This window comes from Sinocyclocheilus rhinocerous, unplaced genomic scaffold (assembly GCF_001515625.1).
Source record: "Sinocyclocheilus rhinocerous isolate Xijiao unplaced genomic scaffold, SAMN03320098_v1.1 scaffold364, whole genome shotgun sequence".
Lineage (NCBI taxonomy): Eukaryota > Metazoa > Chordata > Actinopteri > Cypriniformes > Cyprinidae > Sinocyclocheilus > Sinocyclocheilus rhinocerous.
In genome coordinates, this window is record NW_015659024.1 from 461,902 (window position 1) to 482,810 (window position 20,909).

Consider the following 20,909-nt stretch of genomic DNA (forward strand, 5'->3'; position numbering starts at 1 on the left):
AAAGGTAACCACATCTACTGATAACACATTCAACAAACATATTCTGCCCACAAGTAGAATATCCCAATTTTAGCGTAACAAAGTTACATATACTCACCATGAAGAAACATGCAGCCATCCTCACATTTGGACTCTCATTCTGACGGCACCCATTCACTGCATTGGTGAGCAAGTTATGCAATGCTGCATTTCTCCAAATCTGATGAAGAAACAAATTCATTGCATGAGTTAAAAAAAAAAACTTCATTTTATAAGTATAATATAAATTATTTAGTCTAACATTTTTGGTAATTCCGACATGTAAATTGCATTTTATTTGATTTGATTTATTTTTAGGGTTAAATTGTTATTATTATAAATATGGTTTCTAGTTTTCAATCTTGTGATGTAATCTAACTGCATCCAAGATACAATGTTGTGAAAACGTGTTTCGCTTCCTGAGGTTTTGGGCTGCGTCTCGTGATGCTGTCTAGACAGACAGCTGACAAGATTTCGAAACGAAGCCCAAGTCGGTGTTTAATGAGAAGTTTGTTGTTTCTCTGCAAACATTCATTCCTACTGTGGTGTTCATCTACAATTACAATGAGCTGCAATGTCGCATATCGACCAGGCTCTCAGTAGTAGAGCGTGAGTCCTGGTGAACAGCTGCTAGTATAACTCCAGTCCTCGGAGCGTCGGTGTTTGTCGCCAGACACACAACAGAGCGCATTGTGTTCGTTTCATAAAGATGTGATTGAGAGCAACTGAGCGGTTTTTAAGAACGAGATTCGCGTTCGGTCACACAGGGGGAAAATAAAACTTACTTGCTACTTAGAGTTTCACAACATCTTCATAAGACTTATAAGTGTTCCTCCCCCTCACTACAGATCAAATACATCACTAGTAGACTACTGTACCGCAGATCTGGTGTTTTTCTTACCTTTCACTGTGTGTTCAGCGTTATTCTGTCGCCTTCCGTCTGCGCTGCTGCTTTTTCCATCTGCAAACGGACAAGGTTTGAACCCGCGCTTCTCCTGTCACACTGTATCCGCGGAGATCAGTGTTCACTCTGTAGTGCGCACTGCCTCGACAGCACTAACCAGCTGCTGGACTGAGTGTGAGTGACGTGGATCAGACGCGCTGCACTTCTTATCGGACTGGCATTAAACACACACACTCACACTCTCTCTCTCTCTCTCTCACACACACACTCTCACACACACGTGTGTTTTTGTGAATTGTGGGGACTCTCCATAGGCGTAATGAGTTTTATACTGTACAGACTGTATGTGCTATTGCCCTACACCAACCCTACACCTAAACCTACCCTCACAGGAGACTTTGTGCATTTTTACTTTCTCAACAACAACAAAAAAACTATGATTTATAAGCGTTTTGAAAAATGGGGACATGGGGTAATGTCCTCACAAGTCTCCTCAAATTATACAAATTTGTGTCCTCATACGTCACAAAAACGCGCGCACAATTACTCACACACACACACACTCTCTCTCTCTCTCACACACACACACACACACACACACTCACTCTCACACACACACACACACACAATCACTCTCACACTCACTCTCTCACACACACACACACACACACACACTCACTCTCACACACACACACACACACAATCACTCTCACACTCACTCTCTCACACACACACACACACACACAAACACACTCTCTCTCACACACACACACACAATCACTCTCACACACACAAAATCACTCACACAAACACACACACAATCACTCACACAAACACACTCTCTCTCACACACACACACACACACAATCACTCTCACACACACAAAATCACTCCTTCCTTAAAAGCACACAGAAGTGGCATTTCCATGAAGACGCTGCACACATTTTAAAGGAGTAAAGACATTTGGGGAGAGAACTATCATGGAAAAATCAGAGATGGTCCAGATCCAACTCCTCCCACCTTACATATACCTAAACCTACCCGTCTCCACCCCCTGATCCCTAAACCCACCCGTCTCCACCCCCTAGATGTGGATCCAACCCCGCCCCCCTGGATCTTGTGTTCTGCAGTGAGGGGCTACTGAAAAATCATGGAAAACCAAGAGTATTATGTTCCATACAAGGAAAAGTAATGGAAATGGTGCTTTTTTTTTTTTAGTTAGTCAGATATGTTATATAAATAACAGTTTGCATAACATAAAAAGTCGTGTCAAACATTAAGGCCGGGTTTCACAGACTAAGCCAGGTTTAGGCCATAGTTCAATTAGGACATTTAAGTATCTTTTATAAATGTTCCTTAGAAAAAACCTTACTGGTGTGCATCTTGAGACAAAACAAGGGCACTGATATGTTTTAAGCTTGATCAGTGCAAGTTTCTTTCAGTTGAAACAGCTCAGAATTACATTTTAGTCTGGGACTAAGCTTAAGCCTAGTCTGTGAAACTGGGGGCAAATGTCTTTCTTGACAATATCAATGTAGACCTAGCATAACAGCGGACAGTAAAATATAAGTAAAATAATGCCATTCTATTTTCTCACTTTCTATTCTCTCACATCAACCATTCTTAGACTGCAACGGCTGGAGTTAAAAATCATCATATGTGTTCTACTGAAGAAACAAATTCACCTACATCTTGGATGCGCTGGGGGTAAGCAGATAAACATCACATTTTAATTTTTGGGTGAACTATCCCTTTAAACAGAATAATGTTCAGCATGCTGCATTGCTACCTTAGTAAATCAAACTAAATATTTGATGAGCTGCCTTCTTTTCTATTCATTTAATATGCCTTTACCAAACTGTCTAAATAATAGTTGAAACCCCTGATTTGTGAGATAGAGAGATACAAGCCACTGCTGACAGTAAACCTGCTCCAAATTTGAGTTAAGCCACTTATTTGAGTTTTAAGCTCTAATTGCAAACTTTGTTAAAGACTGCTCTCTTGTGGAGGAGACGGGCCATTACAGCCTGCATGATGGGAAAACCACACTGAATCATCCTCTTGTGATTTTAAATAAAAATGATTTTATTTATTTATTTGTCAGGTAAATGGCATTTTTACAATCTTAAAACAGCAGGCCATGCAACGCACTGCTGGCATCTGAGAAAAACAAAACAAACAAACAAAAAAAATCGTGATTTCTGGCTCTGAAACCACCTTCATATGGAGAAACATCAGGAGACAATACTGACAAGAAGTGATGCACTAAACAGGCACAGAAAGAGCCATTCTGCTGTGCTTCATTAGTGTTGAAGTGTATGGCACACGTTCAGAAAGGCTATACGCTCCTGCAGCAGAATCAAATGAGTGTGGATATTCATCAGTTAAGGCAGGACAAACTAAATAAAACCACCCGAAGCTCCTCCTCATCAGAGATATAATCGACATGATTTTATTCCAGCCAGGAGCTCCAGACTTCTTGCACTTCTTCATATGCACTTATATATATATTTCTAAAAGTCTTTAAGATCGTCAGGCACCAATCCATAAATGTCAAAAAATGGGTTTTTTCCCCCCTCTCTTCTGGAAAAAATACACTTCCAAAAATGACAGAAAAAAGCAGCAACAAAATAACTGTACAATGTTTTTTTTTTTTAAACCTGTGTTTTTTACATTAGATACAAAAAAAAAATAAAAAAAATCTAATACTTCATTTAGCGATCCTTCATTTTGAAAAAAAAAGAAAAAAAAAGGAAATTGCATGGTTTGTGACCTATTGCTGGTGCGTATTAAAGAAACGCTTTTGAATAATACTATACTGGTTCACAATAAAGCATGATGAATAAAATAACAGACTTCATAATAAAAAGAAACTTCCTACAACGGGAAATCAATAATGACCTTCAAAAGCAGACTGTGGAGCCACAGATTCATAAACGTTCTCCTATGTTGCTACAAAAAAAAAGTGGACAACTCTTCTCCTTCAAAGTGTAAAAAAATATCGGTCTCATTACATGTAATGTAGTGTTGAACACACGAACCTTCAAGCGACAGCTTATCTTCCAAGTGCTTAGAAAGGACCAAACTGATTGGGTTTTTGACCAAAGACTGCCGAGCTGAAGTGTAGTGTCATCTACCCATCGGACGAGAGCGTTCAGAAGCAGCAACGTTAAAGCTAGTGTAACATTTCCTTCTAGTGTCTCTATGACGTCACTTTAATGCGACAGTTATCATTACAGATTAATAGGCACAAACGAGCACCGCACATTCGACAGCTACCCAGAGAGACGACGTAAATTAGTGACAAATAAATAATTGGTATTTCGGCGGTGCACAAAGCTGGCGTATTTCTATTGAGGGTCAAAGGTCATATATAGCGGTCAGCTACTAATGCTTCATCTCAAATCACTTCTGGAGGGAAGCATAAACAGAATTACAAAAAAAATCAGTTTTCAAACAATTATGATGCGGCCACGATGGAGTGGTTAAAGAGAGAGAGAAGAAGAAAGAAGAAGAAGAAGAAGAAGAAGTGTGAAAGTAGCAGGATGAAGTGTTGCGGCGCTCAGACCCAGCCGCTGGTCAGCTTGTAGAACATCTCCTCGTCTAGAGACTCGTTCTGGTCCTTGGCACGCGTGGACAGGAAGATGTAGCCGCCGATGAACTCGTGCACCACTTTGCAGTCCACCTCGGCACAGATGAACGCCAGACTGGGCTCGTCCGCAAACTCCACCGTCACCTGTGTGAGAGCAGAGCAGATGCTGATGAGTGCGGCTGATCTTGGCTTCAAGGTGATGAGTGTCCATTTTTGTATGTTAAACCTATAAAGCCTCTAAATGATCAACATGATGAAAACGTGGCTGTTAAACCAGTTTCACACTCAATCTCCTCATGTCTTCTGTCTCTGATTGATAGTTTAGAGTTGCAGTCAAAGCTCTTTTAGTGTAATTGTACAAACGTTCAGCTTCAGCTCGAGTCTATCTGCTGTCAAATCTTTACTGATTTTAATCTAGTAAGCGTCAGAATAACTGCAGTAATATCTCCAGATGAACACTTACTGGACTGAAGCAGCTCAGCTTTACTTGATTCTCCATCAATCATGTTTTAGAGTCTCAAATCTGATCCTCAGGATCTTGAGCCATAAAACCTAATGCATCAAATGATATTTAACAGAAAAAATATATGCATATATTTCAACACTTTGAAGCATCTTTCTAGGTTTTAAAGAGGATAATTTGAGTCCAAGGAATCACACCAAAGACACCGCTGCTGTTTTAGGACCTGATGCACAAATCCACCGTATTGACATAAATCCATCCCACGCTTTATTTTCTCATTCATCCATGTTTATTTATCAATCTAACTTTTACTGTATAATTTATCGTGAAAATGAGTTAAAACATTCCCATCACATGATTATCATATTTTATTTAAATAATCTTGATTCTATCTATATCTCTGTTTTCTGTGAATTGCATTATTGTAGTGTGGTGTGTTGTCCTGATGGTGTTTTGTGTTTCTGACCCTGTGCATCATCATGTTTTATGGACAGACCACTTACGATGAACTCTGATTCATCATGTGGCTTTCTGTATTACTGTGGTGCTTATCATACATGCAACACATAGTATTATTTGACTCAGAATCACAGTATGTCAGATAAGACCAGCAGATCTTCTGCAATCAGAACAAGCATAAGCCATAGTTACAAATGGCCTTAATTATGTTACTAGGCCATTTAACTGATGAAACCGTTAACATGGAGCCTCGTTCATAGCAACATAACCATTAGCAACAATCAACAACATCCAAAAAAATAGAGCATCTCACCATCTTAATCTCCCAGTTGACGTTCCACTGCTTCATGTTGCTGAAGCGCCAGGTCTTGATGGCGTCTCCTGTGCTGGCGTCCATACGGATCAGTCTGTTGTAGGTGATGCCAATCAGCTCGTCTTTCTTGCCACCCTGGAACCTAGTTTGAAGAAATGTAACAATTACCAACAGAAGTACAGAAAAAGACAGGCTCAGTGTTTATCCGAGCAGATTTTGTGAAAAGACAACGAAAGTGCAATGAGAGGAAATTAAATATGTAGGAGAAGACATAAGGAAATGACTTCTTAAAGGGACAGCTCCCCCTAACATGTAAATTATGTCATTTACTCACACTCATGTCATTACAAACTCGTATACATTTTTTTCATGGTGCACAACACGACAAATTATGTAGCCCATGTAAATAATGTAGCCCATATGACTTTTGCACTTAAATTCTTGATAAGCCTTCCAAAGTTGTTATTCATTGAAAATATTGACCTAACTCTACTTGGAGAATTCATGCAAGAAGTAGCAGCATTGTCCAATTTGTGAACAAATTTTTTTTTGTGCCGGATCTTTACAAAGAATTGCTTGATCTGGTTCTTGAGATCAACTCACTGACTTGATGATCTGGTTTCTGTGATAAACAGCTCACTTGGAGGGTAAGAATAATTACACCACAGAAGAAAAAAAGACATATGGGTTTGGAACAACATGACAGTGAGTAAAATGTTAAAACCGGAAATGAGCTGTGAATTGTAAAAAGGACATGTGTTTTATTGGCACACACACATTAAATTAAGATATCCGAGAGACAGAAAGGTCAGGTTTAGACACTCACTTGGCAAGAAAATGTGTGATTCCAAACTCAGGCAAGGACTGCCAGGCCTGTATGAAGCGCATCTTGGCCTCAATAAGGCTCATCTGAGCCACGTTCTGATGGGCTTCCAGAATACGGGCCGAAATCTGAGAATAATGCATATGTGAAAATTAATACACAAGTGCTGTAAGCCATCATAACTTAAGCAGAAGGTCAGAGTGAGCACATGGACACAGTGTCATCAGGAAACGAGCCCAGAGAAGAATGTAACACCAGAAACATCAATATGATATGCTGAATTCAATCACCACAAATATCACAGTGAACACACGAGACCAGCTTGTTACAGCGTGTTCAAGCATCCCTTATGATCTGCTATACATGCAGCATAACATACATCGACAGAAGCCACTGCAATCCCAGCTACCGTCGTTTAGTCCCCGTTTCCCCAGAACATGAAACATTTCACGTAAGAAGAAAATGAGTGACGTCACTGGAGTCTCCCACAGACCAGTTACTTGCCTCATGAAAGCTTCTATCAGAGCGGATCAGGTGACATGCTATAAACTTCCTGAAAGGGTCAGTCAATGAAACACACGGCCTTTTCAAAAAACGATTTCCATAAGATTTTAAACATCCTATTAGACAAATGTGTTGATTATAATAGAAACTACAGAGCCCCTAGGAGGACATGGCGTTGGAAAAAAAATGAGATGGGAGGACAAAAGCAGTCTTAAGTCGCTGGGGTATATTTGTAGCAACAGCCAACAATACATAGTATGGGTTGAAAAATTGACACTTAAGACTGGTTTTGTGGTTCAGGGTCACAAATGTATTTCAATGCTTTTGCATTTGCTTGCAAAAGTACTGCGTCCTCCTGAGAAACTATGAGTTGTTTCGCAAACTACTGGGCATTCCCTTCCAAAACTATTGCATTTGCACAAGAAACTTTACGTTCTCTCACAAAACATTTCCATTTTCTTGCAAAACTATTGCATTCGCCCAATACATTTTATATTCTCGCAAAAAATGTGCGTTCCCCCGAGAAACTTTACGTTCTCTCACATTTGCTCTCTCTAGCAAACTCTAGCTATTCCATTCACCTTTGCATTCTTTCCAAAAGCAATGAAATACAGTTTTGTCTCACAACTCATTTTTTCCACCACAAACGTTTTTCAAGCGAACACAAAGTTCATCTGGGGAGTGCCAAAGGTTTGCAAACAAATTCAAAATTTCTCAGGGGAACGTCAACGTTTTGTGAGAGAACGCAAACACTTTTCTATCATCACCATGTCCTTTTAGGGGTCCGTAGAAAACTGCATTGTGTCATCTAAATTATTATAACAAAATAATTGTGAAAGATAATAATATATCTTGGGATATAATCATGCTTAAAATGATAAAAATGACTGGGCTGACAGATTTACGGTTTAATATGACATTAAAAGCCTCAAGGTCATGAGACTACAAGCTGCTTCTATTCATTTGAATATTTCTAAAAAATATCCACCACATGAGAGCTTATACATAATTTGACTTTTAACGGCATTCAGGCAGATAGCTGTTCTGGAGGAGACACCAGTGACTCAACACATGACCTTAAATGTTTAATCAGTTGAAATGTGAGCTTTGGGGTGAGCTACAGCTATAAACGGTAAAGTGGTTAATGGGAGGATCTCTGGAGTAAGACACAGCACCAGTGTTAGTGAGTCATGGACATTTACCAGCCGTCAAACGAGTGACTTACCAAGTCCCTGACAAAGCCTGGCTGAGGAGGGTGGAAACAGGAAGAGGAACACGGAGAGGAAACAAGGGAAAAGCAAATAAATGAATAAAGCAGCAAACAAGCAGAATAACAGAATCAAAACAACCGTTAATGTACAGAGAGAGAAAAGGGCAGGGTGTGCATGTGAGTATACAGCAGGGGAGGACCACGAGGATCAGCTGGACAGGAGAGATCAGAGGAACACACTGCACTGGGATCACATTAGATCCGGCCGGATTGACTGTACATATTGTGCAGATGTAGAAATGTGTCAACTAGCAGAGATCCTGCTATACTGTTGATCTGACACCGAGCAGAAGACTACTGTAGTCTGCAAACTGGGGTGATCGAACTGTAGATTCATCCTCGCTGATCAAAATGGGACAATCCAGTCGAAGCTGTTTTTGCACTGATGTCAGACTGACTCGTTTAAAATATCTAACAGCCAACATGCTGATCTACTAAGCTTATTAGTAGTAGTAGCTCTTTATTGTCACTGGTCAGTACCAGCGAAATTAGCCATCCACCTGTCGCTATGACCAGCAAACTTGGCACAGACCTTCAGGATGTTCTGACTCTGTATCTTTTCTAACGGAAAACCCTTTTCTTTCGGAATTCCAGTATCAGACTTCCAAACAAGTCCACATTTCCGTAAACTTTCAACGAGTGGGTCAAAACCTTCATACAATACCTCTTATAGAAAAGAGTTATTGTATGCTATTAGTGCTGGGCGGTATACCGGTTCATACCGAATACCGGTGTTTATTTTTGTTATGATATGAATTTTTTAAAATACCGCAATACCGGTGTATGTCGCTTAAACAACGTTCGGAACGCGACACTGTTTGAAAGGGGTAATATTCACTCATCATGACAGTAAAATAGGGCATTCTAAGTCAATATACTGCAGTATTTCCTCTCTCAATCAGTAGAAAATATGGTTAACACCCGGTCATGCATGAAAAAAAAAAAAAACGTCATGTACCGTGAAACGTTTTTTTGATATAAATTTTTGGTCATACCGCCCAGCACTATATGCTATTATTGTAAAGCTTGCTAAATCATGCTAAAACTTGTTAGCAATGTGCTAAAGCATGCTAGGAACATGCTAGCAACATGTTATTTCATACATGCAAAAAATAAATACAAATAAACATGCTAGCAACATAAATCATTTCAGCAACGTGCTAAAACACGTTGGAAACATGCTAAAATGTGTAAAACTATGCAACACAAAAATATGTTAATGCATGCTAACAAAATCTAACATGCCAGCAACATGTTAACAATGGCAATCAACAACCAGTAGAGGACTCTAATGGGGTCTGAAGTAGTTTTTATTGGTCTGTCTGACTTTGACTTCTCTAAGTAAAAACTTTCAAACTTGAAGCTTTCCGAAATTACTTTCAGACAAGGCTTGGCTTCATCCAATTCTGCTGTCATCTAGCTGTTTTTTTATTTCATACATGCTAAACATGCAAAAAATAAATACAAATAAACATGCTAGCAACATAAATCATTTCAGCAACGTGCTAAAACACATTGGAAACATGCTAAAATGTGTAAAAATGAAAGCAATGTGTAAAACTATGCAACACAAAAATATGTTAATGCATGCTAACAAAATCTAACATGCCAACAACATGTTAACAATGGCAATCAACAACCACTAGAGGACTCTAATGGGGTCTGAAGTAGTTTTTATTGGTCTGTCTGACTTTGACTTCTCCAAGTAAAAACTTTCAAACTTGAAGCTTTCAGAAATTACTTTCAGACAAGGCTTGGCTTCATCCAATTCTGCTGTCATCTAGCTGTTTTTTATATTTTTATTTCTTCTGGTTTGTCCATTAAGCTCCAAATAAAAAAATTAAAAAAACTCTTTAATGACATATTTTGTACTGAACACAAATCAGTACATTTGTATAAGTCTAGAAAGTTTAGGATTTTAAACATTAAATGGGTTCAAAGTTCATGGCTGAGCTGTAGTTTATGATTAACCTATGTTTTCATCACACTCCAAACTATACACCCTTGACTCCACAAGGTGGCGCCACACACGTTTAAAACCCAAGAACACTACAGTAGAGAGACCTCTGAAATTCCCCACCATTTGGATGACAACATCCGCCTTCCTGATCCTGTCGAGTCTGGAAGTTAAGTGAGAAAGTCATCTATCCTTGTTTCCCAAAGTTCAGTGCTTACTGACCCACGTCCTCTGGGAGTAAAATCCCTGAGGAAGCCTCTGAAGAAAATAAATTGAGCTTGTAACGCAGGGATAAACGCGTTCAGAAATCATCCGAACTCTGACGTCGCTCTCACAAACAAACTACTGTCTTCTTCCCGGACCGCCTCTCCACATTCCCAGGCACGGCTTGTTTCCTGTATTTTTTCCCGCCTATTTCTGAAGACCCTACCCCAGCTCCTCTAAGTTTCTCCCAGCGATAAGCTGCTGGGGGAGCGAGTGAGATGTGAGGACAGGAAGCCCACCATCCCCCAGCATCACAGGAGCTGGATTGAGTCCAGGGCCACTGTAAGACGACACCAGCAGCAGCACACAGGAGCCGTCTGTCGACTCCCACACAGGAGCCCTCCCTACATACTTTCACTTTACTCTTGTTTTTCAATCAAAAACTACATTGTTTTGAGAAATTTCACTGGACACTCTGCATATCCATATCATGATGAGTGCTAGAAAAAGATGGTTTTGTTTTGTACAATATTTTTTCTTACTATTACCATTTACCAAGTAGGACTTGGTGATATTTAAAATGTGGTATGTATTTAATATTTGACCTTTATTTAGTATGTAGGCATGTGATCAGCTAAGGAAAAAAAGGAAAATCAATATAACTATTATTAAAAACATTTATATATACATTTATATATATATATATATATATAACCTTAGCTATGGTTCAGTTGGAAGATTTCGCCAGTGCTGTCCCGCGAACGCGAGGTCTGACTTTCCCGGAGAAGTGTCACCTCTCTCGGCGTCTGTTCTGTGCAGTGAGCGGCAGAGAAGCAGTGCATTCAGTTAACCGCACTGCAGCCGACTCGTCAATAAATGAGTACAAAACAGCGTTTCCAAGCACCTGTCGCTTACTGATTGTTTGGAATTATAAATATGAGCGTAGTTCGTCTGTTGATATCACATGCACTTTTTTGTTTGTTGTTTTTTTTTGTTTGTTACTCAGACGCAGGCAGTGCGCTGCATGAGACAAAAAAGTTATATAGCCAAAACAACCGCATAGCCACTCTTTAGTGTAGATGCATGATGATTTTATGAGACGATGCCGCGATTATAAATGAGTGACTCCTGGTTAACATGTATTAAAAGGGGTCGTGTTTAGTCACTATTTAGTGTGGTATTTTTTGACAATATTCACTCATCATGACAGTAAAATAGGGCATTCTAAGTCAATATACTGCAGTATTTCCTCTCTCAATCAGTAGAAAATATGGTTAACACCCGGTCATGCATGAAAAAAAAAAATACCGTCATGTATCGTGAAACCGGCATAATTTTGAAAAAATACCGTGATATAAATTTTTGGTCATACCGCCCAGCACTATATGCTATTATTGTAAAGCTTGCTAAATCATGCTAAAACTTGTTAGCAATGTGCTAAAGCATGCTAGGAACATGTTATTTCATACATGCTAAACATGCAAAAAATAAATACAAATAAACATGCTAGCAACATAAATCATTTCAGCAACGTGCTAAAACACATTGGAAACATGCTAAAATGTGTAAAAATGAAAGCAATGTGTAAAACTATGCAACACAAAAATATGTTAATGCATGCTAACAAAATCTAACATGCCAACAACATGTTAACAATGGCAATCAACAACCACTAGAGGACTCTAATGGGGTCTGAAGTAGTTTTTATTGGTCTGTCTGACTTTGACTTCTCCAAGTAAAAACTTTCAAACTTGAAGCTTTCAGAAATTACTTTCAGACAAGGCTTGGCTTCATCCAATTCTGCTGTCATCTAGCTGTTTTTTATATTTTTATTTCTTCTGGTTTGTCCATTAAGCTCCAAATAAAAAAAATAAAAAAACTCTTTAATGACATCTTTTGTACTGAACACAAATCAGTACATTTGTATAAGTCTAGAAAGTTTAGGATTTTAAACATAAAATGGGTTCAAAGTTCATGGCTGAGCTGTAGTTTATGATTAACCTATGTTTTCATCACACTCCAAACTATACACCCTTGACTCCACAAGGTGGCGCCACACACGTTTAAAACCCAAGAACACTACAGTAGAGAGACCTCTGAAATTCCCCACCATTTGGATGACAACATCCGCCTTCCTGATCCTGTCGAGTCTGGAAGTTAAGTGAGAAAGTCATCTATCCTTGTTTCCCAAAGTTCAGTGCTTACTGACCCACGTCCTCTGGGAGTAAAATCCCTGAGGAAGCCTCTGAAGAAAATAAATTGAGCTTGTAACGCAGGGATAAACGCGTTCAGAAATCATCCGAACTCTGACGTCGCTCTCACAAACAAACTACTGTCTTCTTCCCGGACCGCCTCTCCACATTCCCAGGCACGGCTTGTTTCCTGTATTTTTTCCCGCCTATTTCTGAAGACCCTACCCCAGCTCCTCTAAGTTTCTCCCAGCGATAAGCTGCTGGGGGAGCGAGTGAGATGTGAGGACAGGAAGCCCACCATCCCCCAGCATCACAGGAGCTGGATTGAGTCCAGGGCCACTGTAAGACGACACCAGCAGCAGCACACAGGAGCCGTCTGTCGACTCCCACACAGGAGCCCTCCCTACATACTTTCACTTTACTCTTGTTTTTCAATCAAAAACTACATTGTTTTGAGAAATTTCACTGGACACTCTGCATATCCATATCATGATGAGTGCTAGAAAAAGATGGTTTTGTTTTGTACAATATTTTTTCTTACTATTACCATTTACCAAGTAGGACTTGGTGATATTTAAAATGTGGTATGTATTTAATATTTGACCTTTATTTAGTATGTAGGCATGTGATCAGCTAAGGAAAAAAAGGAAAATCAATATAACTATTATTAAAAACATTTATATATACATTTATATATATATATATATATATATTCCCCCTTCAATATAACTATTATTAAAAATTATATATATATATATATATATATATAATCAATTAAAAAAAACATTGTTATTGCTATTGTACAGTAAACTAAAAATTATAAGACAACAGTAAAGTTAAAATACTAATATTTATTATTTATAAACAATTCTCTCTACAAATCTGGGAGTGTTTTTGGTTCATGTTACATTTTCAAATGCACATAAGCAACCTAAACTTACAGCAATTGCAAAGACGGAGTTCACATGGAGCAGCCTTTACTGTGAAACGAGCCGCTTTGAGATGCTGAAAACATCAGATCGTGAGCTGCTCGCGTGTAAATGAACACAGTGCTGTGCTTCACTTTGAAAGCAACTGCACAGCTGAGATTTTTACTCACATTTGTGTTCATTTCAGACCCTGGCTGAGACACAAAGGGCCGCGATGGTGCCATGCAGTGCTGTTACAAGCAATCCATGCATGAAATACATGTATTTTATTTGAAAATGCAGGAATTTTCCATGGATTTATGCGATTCACGGTTGAAAAATACAGAAATCCATATAAAAACTGAAAAATCATGTATATTTACAAATATTTTTTCCTCAATATAAATTTAGCATCATGAATATTATAGTTTTAATGTGCTTTTTATTTGCCAATGAAGCTAAAGACCAAGTATGTCAGTTTCAGCATTAAGAGAGATATCTGAACCTGATTTAAACATCTGTAGCAAAAATGGCAATACTGTTTTCATTTCCACAAATATTTTTTTTTCATGACTCGGCTTTAGCAATTTGTTGGCTTCAATTATTTGGTACTGTATGTGATTAAGCATGCATTAGTAGAAAAGAAAAAAAAAACGTAAAATATTGCTGTTTATTACTATGTATTGTTGCATAGGTCTCTCTCCAGCTCTCTGCCGTCAGTGTCGGTCTGTATTCTGCGCTGCAGCGGCAGACTGATCTCTCATTTACCTGCTTGTTCTTGTATTTCTTCAGGTATCGTGGAGACACCAGACACTCAGGGTTGATGTCGATGGTGATGGGCTCTATGATCTGAGGATCAGGATTCATGTGCTGCATCTTCAGGAAGGACAGAATGTTCTGGACCTCTAAGTTGTAGGAACTGTCTGCCATCGTCTTCCCTTTGGAGGCCAAACGGCAAGCTGCCATCCACTGAGCGTACTGCTTCTCCTGAAGGACAGGGAAAGGAGTTTGAACCTCTGAGTGCCTGTGTTCATTTAGTATCACTGAGATTTTTATTTAAATTTTTCAAGTAGCAATTTTTTATAGTTTCAGTTTTAGTTAACTATAATAACCCTGATGAGTTCGTATAATTACTTTTTAAGTAGCAAGTCAAGTAACATGCTACTTTTCCTTATAAAGACAAATGAAGATGTGAGGTGATTTATTGCACAATAATGTGTGGCAATCAATAGAAGTGTCTCACTCACAGCATCACACCGCAGCCAGATCTCATTCATACCATCTGCTACAGGAATTAGCAACTTGATGTTGAATTTCTGACCGGAAATGTTCACATCTGGTGTGACTTCACAGCCTACAGAGAAACAGCGGATGAGATGCAGCGCTGATGAGGTAAACAAACAGCGTTTCTGACCGTGTCTGTCGCGAGCGGTCACCTCTCAGGTTCATCTGGTGCGCCGGTGTGCCGTGGGCCTCCTCGCGGCTCTTGTAGCAGGAGATTGTGATGTCCTTGAACGTGCACCAGTACTGCTTGTATCCTTTCAGAGTGAGTTTCTTTGGTCTGAGGTGCAAGTAAAAGTTAGACAACATCAAAGGGAAATGACTCTCTACTGTTGATCAGCTCTGTGACGTCCACTCTTTCAATATTCAATATAGCAGAATACAAGCACATTATAATAAGTTGTAGTGTGTAATATCTGTGCCACTAGCATTTCAACCACTTCCAACTAAAACCTCCGGGCAAACAGGCAGGAATTATCACCATTGGCTTAGCCAATTAATTAAATTAAATTAATTTAATTTTGCTGCCACTAGTGTTATGGAAATGACTACATTTACACTTTAATAGACTAATATATAGACAGTCTATATACTGTACATATATATATTAGGGCTGTCAAGTCATTAACATTTTTAATCGAATTAATTACACGATGTGGCGATTAATTAATCGAATTAATCGCAAATTATTCACACAACAAATCTGGCTTAGAAATGACCCACAAAAGATACTTTAAAGCCATTATCGTGTTAAATGAGAACCGCATCAAACAGACTTTACAAAAAGTAGCTTTAGGAAGAAATGTTTTCACTTCTAATTTTTGGGGGAACTATCCCTTTAATTCGTTTTTTTTTGTTTTTTTTAATTAATATAGATCTTTATTTTCATATTTTTGATTAATATGAAAATATTTTTCAATGAAATGATTCTCTAAATAAGAATCTGTCAGTAGGTGGCAGTAAATGTCTTAATGGAGTAAGTCTTTGAGTCATTCAAACAACTGATTCATTCAGGAATGAAGTAAATGGCTCTCTTTATGAACAGGCCATCGACTCATTAGTTCACCAATTCCTTCTAAACACAAATTCACTCAGAAACGAAACACTGCTGTGCTGCTCGGAGATGCAAAACAGTTCTGAAGTGGCTTTACAGGTAATATTTTCGTTGGCAAAATTAAGCAAGATCATTTTTGTCTAAAATATAACACAATATTAAGTTGTCAACCGTTAATTATTGAACTATTGTATAAAATCATATCACACGCTATTTGTGACAAGAACAGCACTCGTGTGATATTGCTTAACTACATCATATGATATAAATATGAGACAAAAACTCATACGGGGCAAATTTATCTTGAATTTTAGGGGCAAATAACTGCATTCTATAGGCTACATCACGCTGTGAGTTGATGCCCTGCATCATGTTCATCACCAATCAACTGTATGAAATGTAAGATGACCTACATTAGTCTAGGGTGGGTGCGTAAATAAAATATTTTAATCGCACATTTTTTAATATAACCAATTAATTAAATTAATGCGTTAAATTGATAAGAAAAAAAATCCCTAATATACACACACACACATATATATATATATATATACAGTGGGTACGGAAAGTATTCAGACCCCCTTAAATTTTTCACTCTTTGTTATATTGCAGCCATTTGCTAAAATCATTTAAGTTAATTTTTTTCCTCATTAATGTACACACAGCACCCCATATTGACAGAAAAACACAGAATTGTTGACATCTTTGCAGATTTATTAAAAAAGAAAAACTGAAAAATGCTCAGTATTTAGTAGAAGCACCCTTTTGATCTAATACAGCCATGAGTCTTTGGGAAAGATGCAACAAGTTTTTCACACATGGATTTGGGGATCCTCTGCCATTCCTCCTTGCAGATCCTCTCCAGTTCTATCAGGTTGGATGGTAAACGTTGGTGGACAGCCATTTTTAGGTCTCTCCAGAGATGCTCAACTGGGTTTAAGTCAGGGCTCTGGCTGGGCCATTCAAGAACAGTCACAGAGTTGTTGTGAAGCCACTCCTTCGTTATTTTAGCTGTGTGCTTAGGGTCATTGTCTTGTTGGAAGGTAAACCTTAGTTCCAGTCTGAGGTCCTGAGCACTCTGGAGAAGGTTTTCGTCCAGGATATCCCTGTACTTGGCCACATTCATCTTTCCCTCGATCGCATCACATAGTCGGCCAGTTCAGGAATGGATGTGATGTCACCCTGAGAACACAAAGTGTATTAATAAAGTTATACAGTTTTTGGTATAATAATGTCTTTATCGTCACAGTCTGCATAACAGCTGCACTCTGCTCATGTTACAGCCAGAGGAAGATTCAGAAAACACTGTTTTGATTTCATTTTTATCGTAGCATGTTTATTATGATTAATATCCATTTCTGCCTGCAATGTAATGCTAGCAAATCATTGCACTTGTTTAAAATGATCAAAACAGGTATTTCTGAATAATAATCCTTTATTTGAATGACTTCAATTTGTAATACTTTACTGGAGATTGTAAGTGCATGCAAACAATGTGAATAATATTTTTAATTTGTACAGTCTTTCCTCATAATTAATGGTTTATGTGATGTATAACGTTGTCTAATTCTAATGCTCTTTAATATGATGTTGTTTGTATTACATCCTTGCATTTTGATAAAAAAACAACAACACTTGTACTCTTAAGTACTGCACATACACATACAGCAGGCATAAATGATGAAATATGCGTCAGAATAACATTACTCCATTATTCTGTTTCATCATACCTGGTCGGTGTGTTTAGATGAAGTATCGGTGATGAACTGTATGTCAATAAATCACAACCATCCCATGCTATAGGCACTGCAGTGAGTGACACAGGCTACAGCGGAAGTTATTTCATGCTAATATATGAAGCTTCCACTTTTCGAATGCAGAAGTGTGATAAAGGCCTACAGGTGTGTGTGTGGCTGTACAGGAAGTAGTAAGCATTATTATTGCATGAGATTGCATGTGTTGCAGTACCAGCGTGTTGGACGTCTTTCCTCCCTCGAGAGTGATCTCCAGATCTGACAGAGCGGCATCAACCTCATCGACCTCCTTCTCACTGTTGTTCATGTGATTGTCTGAAGACATGATGGACAGCTTGTTGATGTGGTACTGCAAATAAAAACAATCACAATAAACACGGTGTTGCCATTTACTAATTCATCATATTAATATCGTAAATTACTTATTGTAATACTTAACCCTTTCCCACATCTAGCATTCTCCCAATTAAATAAAACTGAATTTGTAAATGTTACAATGTACTTATTTAGAACTTGTTTGTATTTGTGAAATGTAACATTTATTTAGCCTTTCACACATGTCCTAAATTTCAGGGCTGCAAAACTCTTACAAAACACATGGAAAACAAAACTAATAAAATATTTACTTTGACCTCCTGAGATGGACAAATACGCGTGTTCTGTCCCACATTTTGCAAGCTACACTGTTACTAGATGATTTTCCCAGTCAAATAAAACTGAATTGGTAAATGCAAATGATCATGTTTAATGTGTTTTTTAGGTTTTAAACTTTTATGCATTTGTGAAATTTAACAATTATTTCATATTTGTTCTATAATTTTCATGAATTGGCTTTAAATTGTATTCACACATGCTGCAAAAACTGCAAAACTCTTACAAAATAAAGGCAAAATTAAAAAGCTAATGCATTATTTACGGGATGAACATCATTTTTTATATAAGTGTTATTTTAGCATCATTAACATAATATTTAAATCCTTCAACTCACTTGAAGACTTTCACATAGTCGGCCAGTTCAGGAATGGATGTGATGTCTCCCTGAGAACACAAAGTGTATTAATAAAGTTATACAGTTTTTGGTATAATAATGTCTTTATTGTCACAGTCTGCATAACAGCTGTACTCTGCTCATGTTACAGCCAGAGGAAGATTCAGAAAACACTGTTTTGATTTCATTTTTATCGTAGCATGTTTATTATGATTAATATCCAATTCTGCCTGATCTGTACAAATCTTAATTTGTACAGTCTTTCCTCATAATTAATGTTTTATGTGATGTATAACGTTGTCTAATTCTTATGCTCTTTAATATGATGTTGTTTGTATTACATCCTTGCATTTTGATAAAAAAACAACAACACTTGTACTCTTAAGTACTGCACATACACATACAGCAGGCATAAATGATGAAATATGCGTCAGAATAACATTACACCATTATTCTTTGTTTCATCATACCTGGTCGGTGTGTTTAGATGAAGTATCGGTGATGAACTGTATGTCAATAAATCACAACCATCCCATGCTATAGGCACTGCAGTGAGTGACACAGGCTACAGCGGAAGTTATTTCATGCTAATATATGAAGCTTCCGCTTTTCGAATGCAGAAGTGTGATAAAGGCCTACAGGTGTGTGTGTGGCTGTAACGGAAGTAGTAAGCATTATTATTGCATGAGAGTGCATGTGTTGCAGTACCAGCGTGTTGGACGTCTTTCCTCCCTCGAGAGTGATCTCCAGATCTGACAGAGCGGCATCAACCTCATCGACCTCCTTCTCACTGTTGTTCATGTGATTGTCTGAAGACATGATGGACAGCTTGTTGATGTGGTACTGCAAATAAAAACAATCACAATAAACACGGTGTTGCCATTTACTAATTCATCATATTAATATCGTAAATTACTTATTGTAATACTTAACCCTTTCCCACATCTAGCATTCTCCCAATTAAATAAAACTGAATTTGTAAATGTTACAATGTACTTATTTAGAACTTGTTTGTATTTGTGAAATGTAACATTTATTTAGCCTTTCACACATGTCCTAAATTTCAGGGCTGCAAAACTCTTACAAAACACATGGAAAACAAAACTAATAAAATATTTACTTTGACCTCCTGAGATGGACAAATACGCGTGTTCTGTCCCACATTTTGCAAGCTACACTGTTACTAGATGATTTTCCCAGTCAAATAAAACTGAATTGGTAAATGCAAATGATCATGTTTAATGTGTTTTTTAGGTTTTAAACTTTTATGCATTTATTTTTACCGGTATATCGCAAACGATAAGATATCGCCCATCCCTACACATCAAATCAGACTTTAATCAGGGTAGACACCATAATGAATTTAACCAGATGAAAACAAGACTGTGAGGGCTAGACTTACAGTGTGGCATGCGCTGTATAAAGGTTTACAATTGTTTTATGGGCTAAAACAGTTTTTTTTGGTCTACTGAAAGTCTTTTGAAATGATGTTCTTCAGCTGAACATTTGGTACGCTGTTAAAAACAACTGTGCAATCTAATGAGCACTGTATTTCTATCCCTCTTTCATTACTGTCAGAATTTAAATATGATGCTACACTGACTAAGGTCTATATGGTAAACAGAAGCTCAAAGTGTTTGCTGGATGCGAGAGAACCAGTGAGTGTCATGCAAGCACAAATTAACTTCTGCAAGTACCAATGAGGTTTGTTCTTGTATGCCATGCAAATATGTGCGCTCGTTAAATCTGTTCATCAAGCAAAGCAATCATTATGTCCTCAGAAGACTTGGATTAAACTGTTTGATTTATATGGATTACTTTTACATTTTGTAATTCATTTTTTGAAGCATCAATGTTTCGTGGGAACGGACTTTCAATAAAGGGACGGAAACTATCCCTTTAAAGGGATAGTTCACCCAAAAATGAAAATTCTGTCATTAATTACTCACCCTCATGTCGTTTCAAACCCGTAAGACCTTCGTTCATCTTCGGAACACAAATTAAAGGGGTCATATGATGCTGCTAAAAAGAACATTATTTGGTGTATTTGGTGTAATGAAATGTGTTTATGCGGTTTAAAGTTAAAAAAATTTTTTTTTTCCACATACTGTACATTATTGTTTCTCCTCTATTCCCCGCTTTTTTGAAACGCGTCAATTTTCACAAAGCTCATCGGTCTGAAAAGCGAGGTGTGCTGTGATTGGCCGAATACCTCAAGCGTGTGA

At 37.9% G+C, this 20,909-nt stretch overlaps 2 protein-coding genes across 2 annotated transcripts in view; both read right to left on the reverse strand.

Moving 5' to 3' along the window:
* Positions 1-1,157, reverse strand: part of LOC107723262 (syntaxin-binding protein 6-like) — a 45,400-nt gene extending 44,243 nt beyond the window's left edge. Inside the window, exon 1 of the mRNA XM_016531829.1 lies at positions 920-1,157. The gene's annotated coding sequence lies outside the window, so the exon portion shown is untranslated. The remainder of the gene's footprint in view (positions 1-919) is intronic.
* Positions 1,158-3,644: 2,487 nt separating this feature from the next.
* The window catches only part of LOC107723263 (fermitin family homolog 2-like), a 65,714-nt gene continuing 48,449 nt past the window's right edge, over positions 3,645-20,909 (reverse strand). Inside the window, exons 7-15 of the mRNA XM_016531830.1 lie at positions 19,393-19,527; positions 18,685-18,734; positions 15,044-15,168; positions 14,855-14,961; positions 14,376-14,594; positions 8,302-8,322; positions 6,576-6,700; positions 5,750-5,891; positions 3,645-4,658 (exon numbers count right to left, since the gene is read on the reverse strand). Of these exons, the coding sequence (XP_016387316.1) occupies positions 4,485-4,658; positions 5,750-5,891; positions 6,576-6,700; positions 8,302-8,322; positions 14,376-14,594; positions 14,855-14,961; positions 15,044-15,168; positions 18,685-18,734; positions 19,393-19,527 (1,098 nt within the window). The 3' untranslated portion in view covers positions 3,645-4,484. The remainder of the gene's footprint in view (positions 4,659-5,749; positions 5,892-6,575; positions 6,701-8,301; positions 8,323-14,375; positions 14,595-14,854; positions 14,962-15,043; positions 15,169-18,684; positions 18,735-19,392; positions 19,528-20,909) is intronic.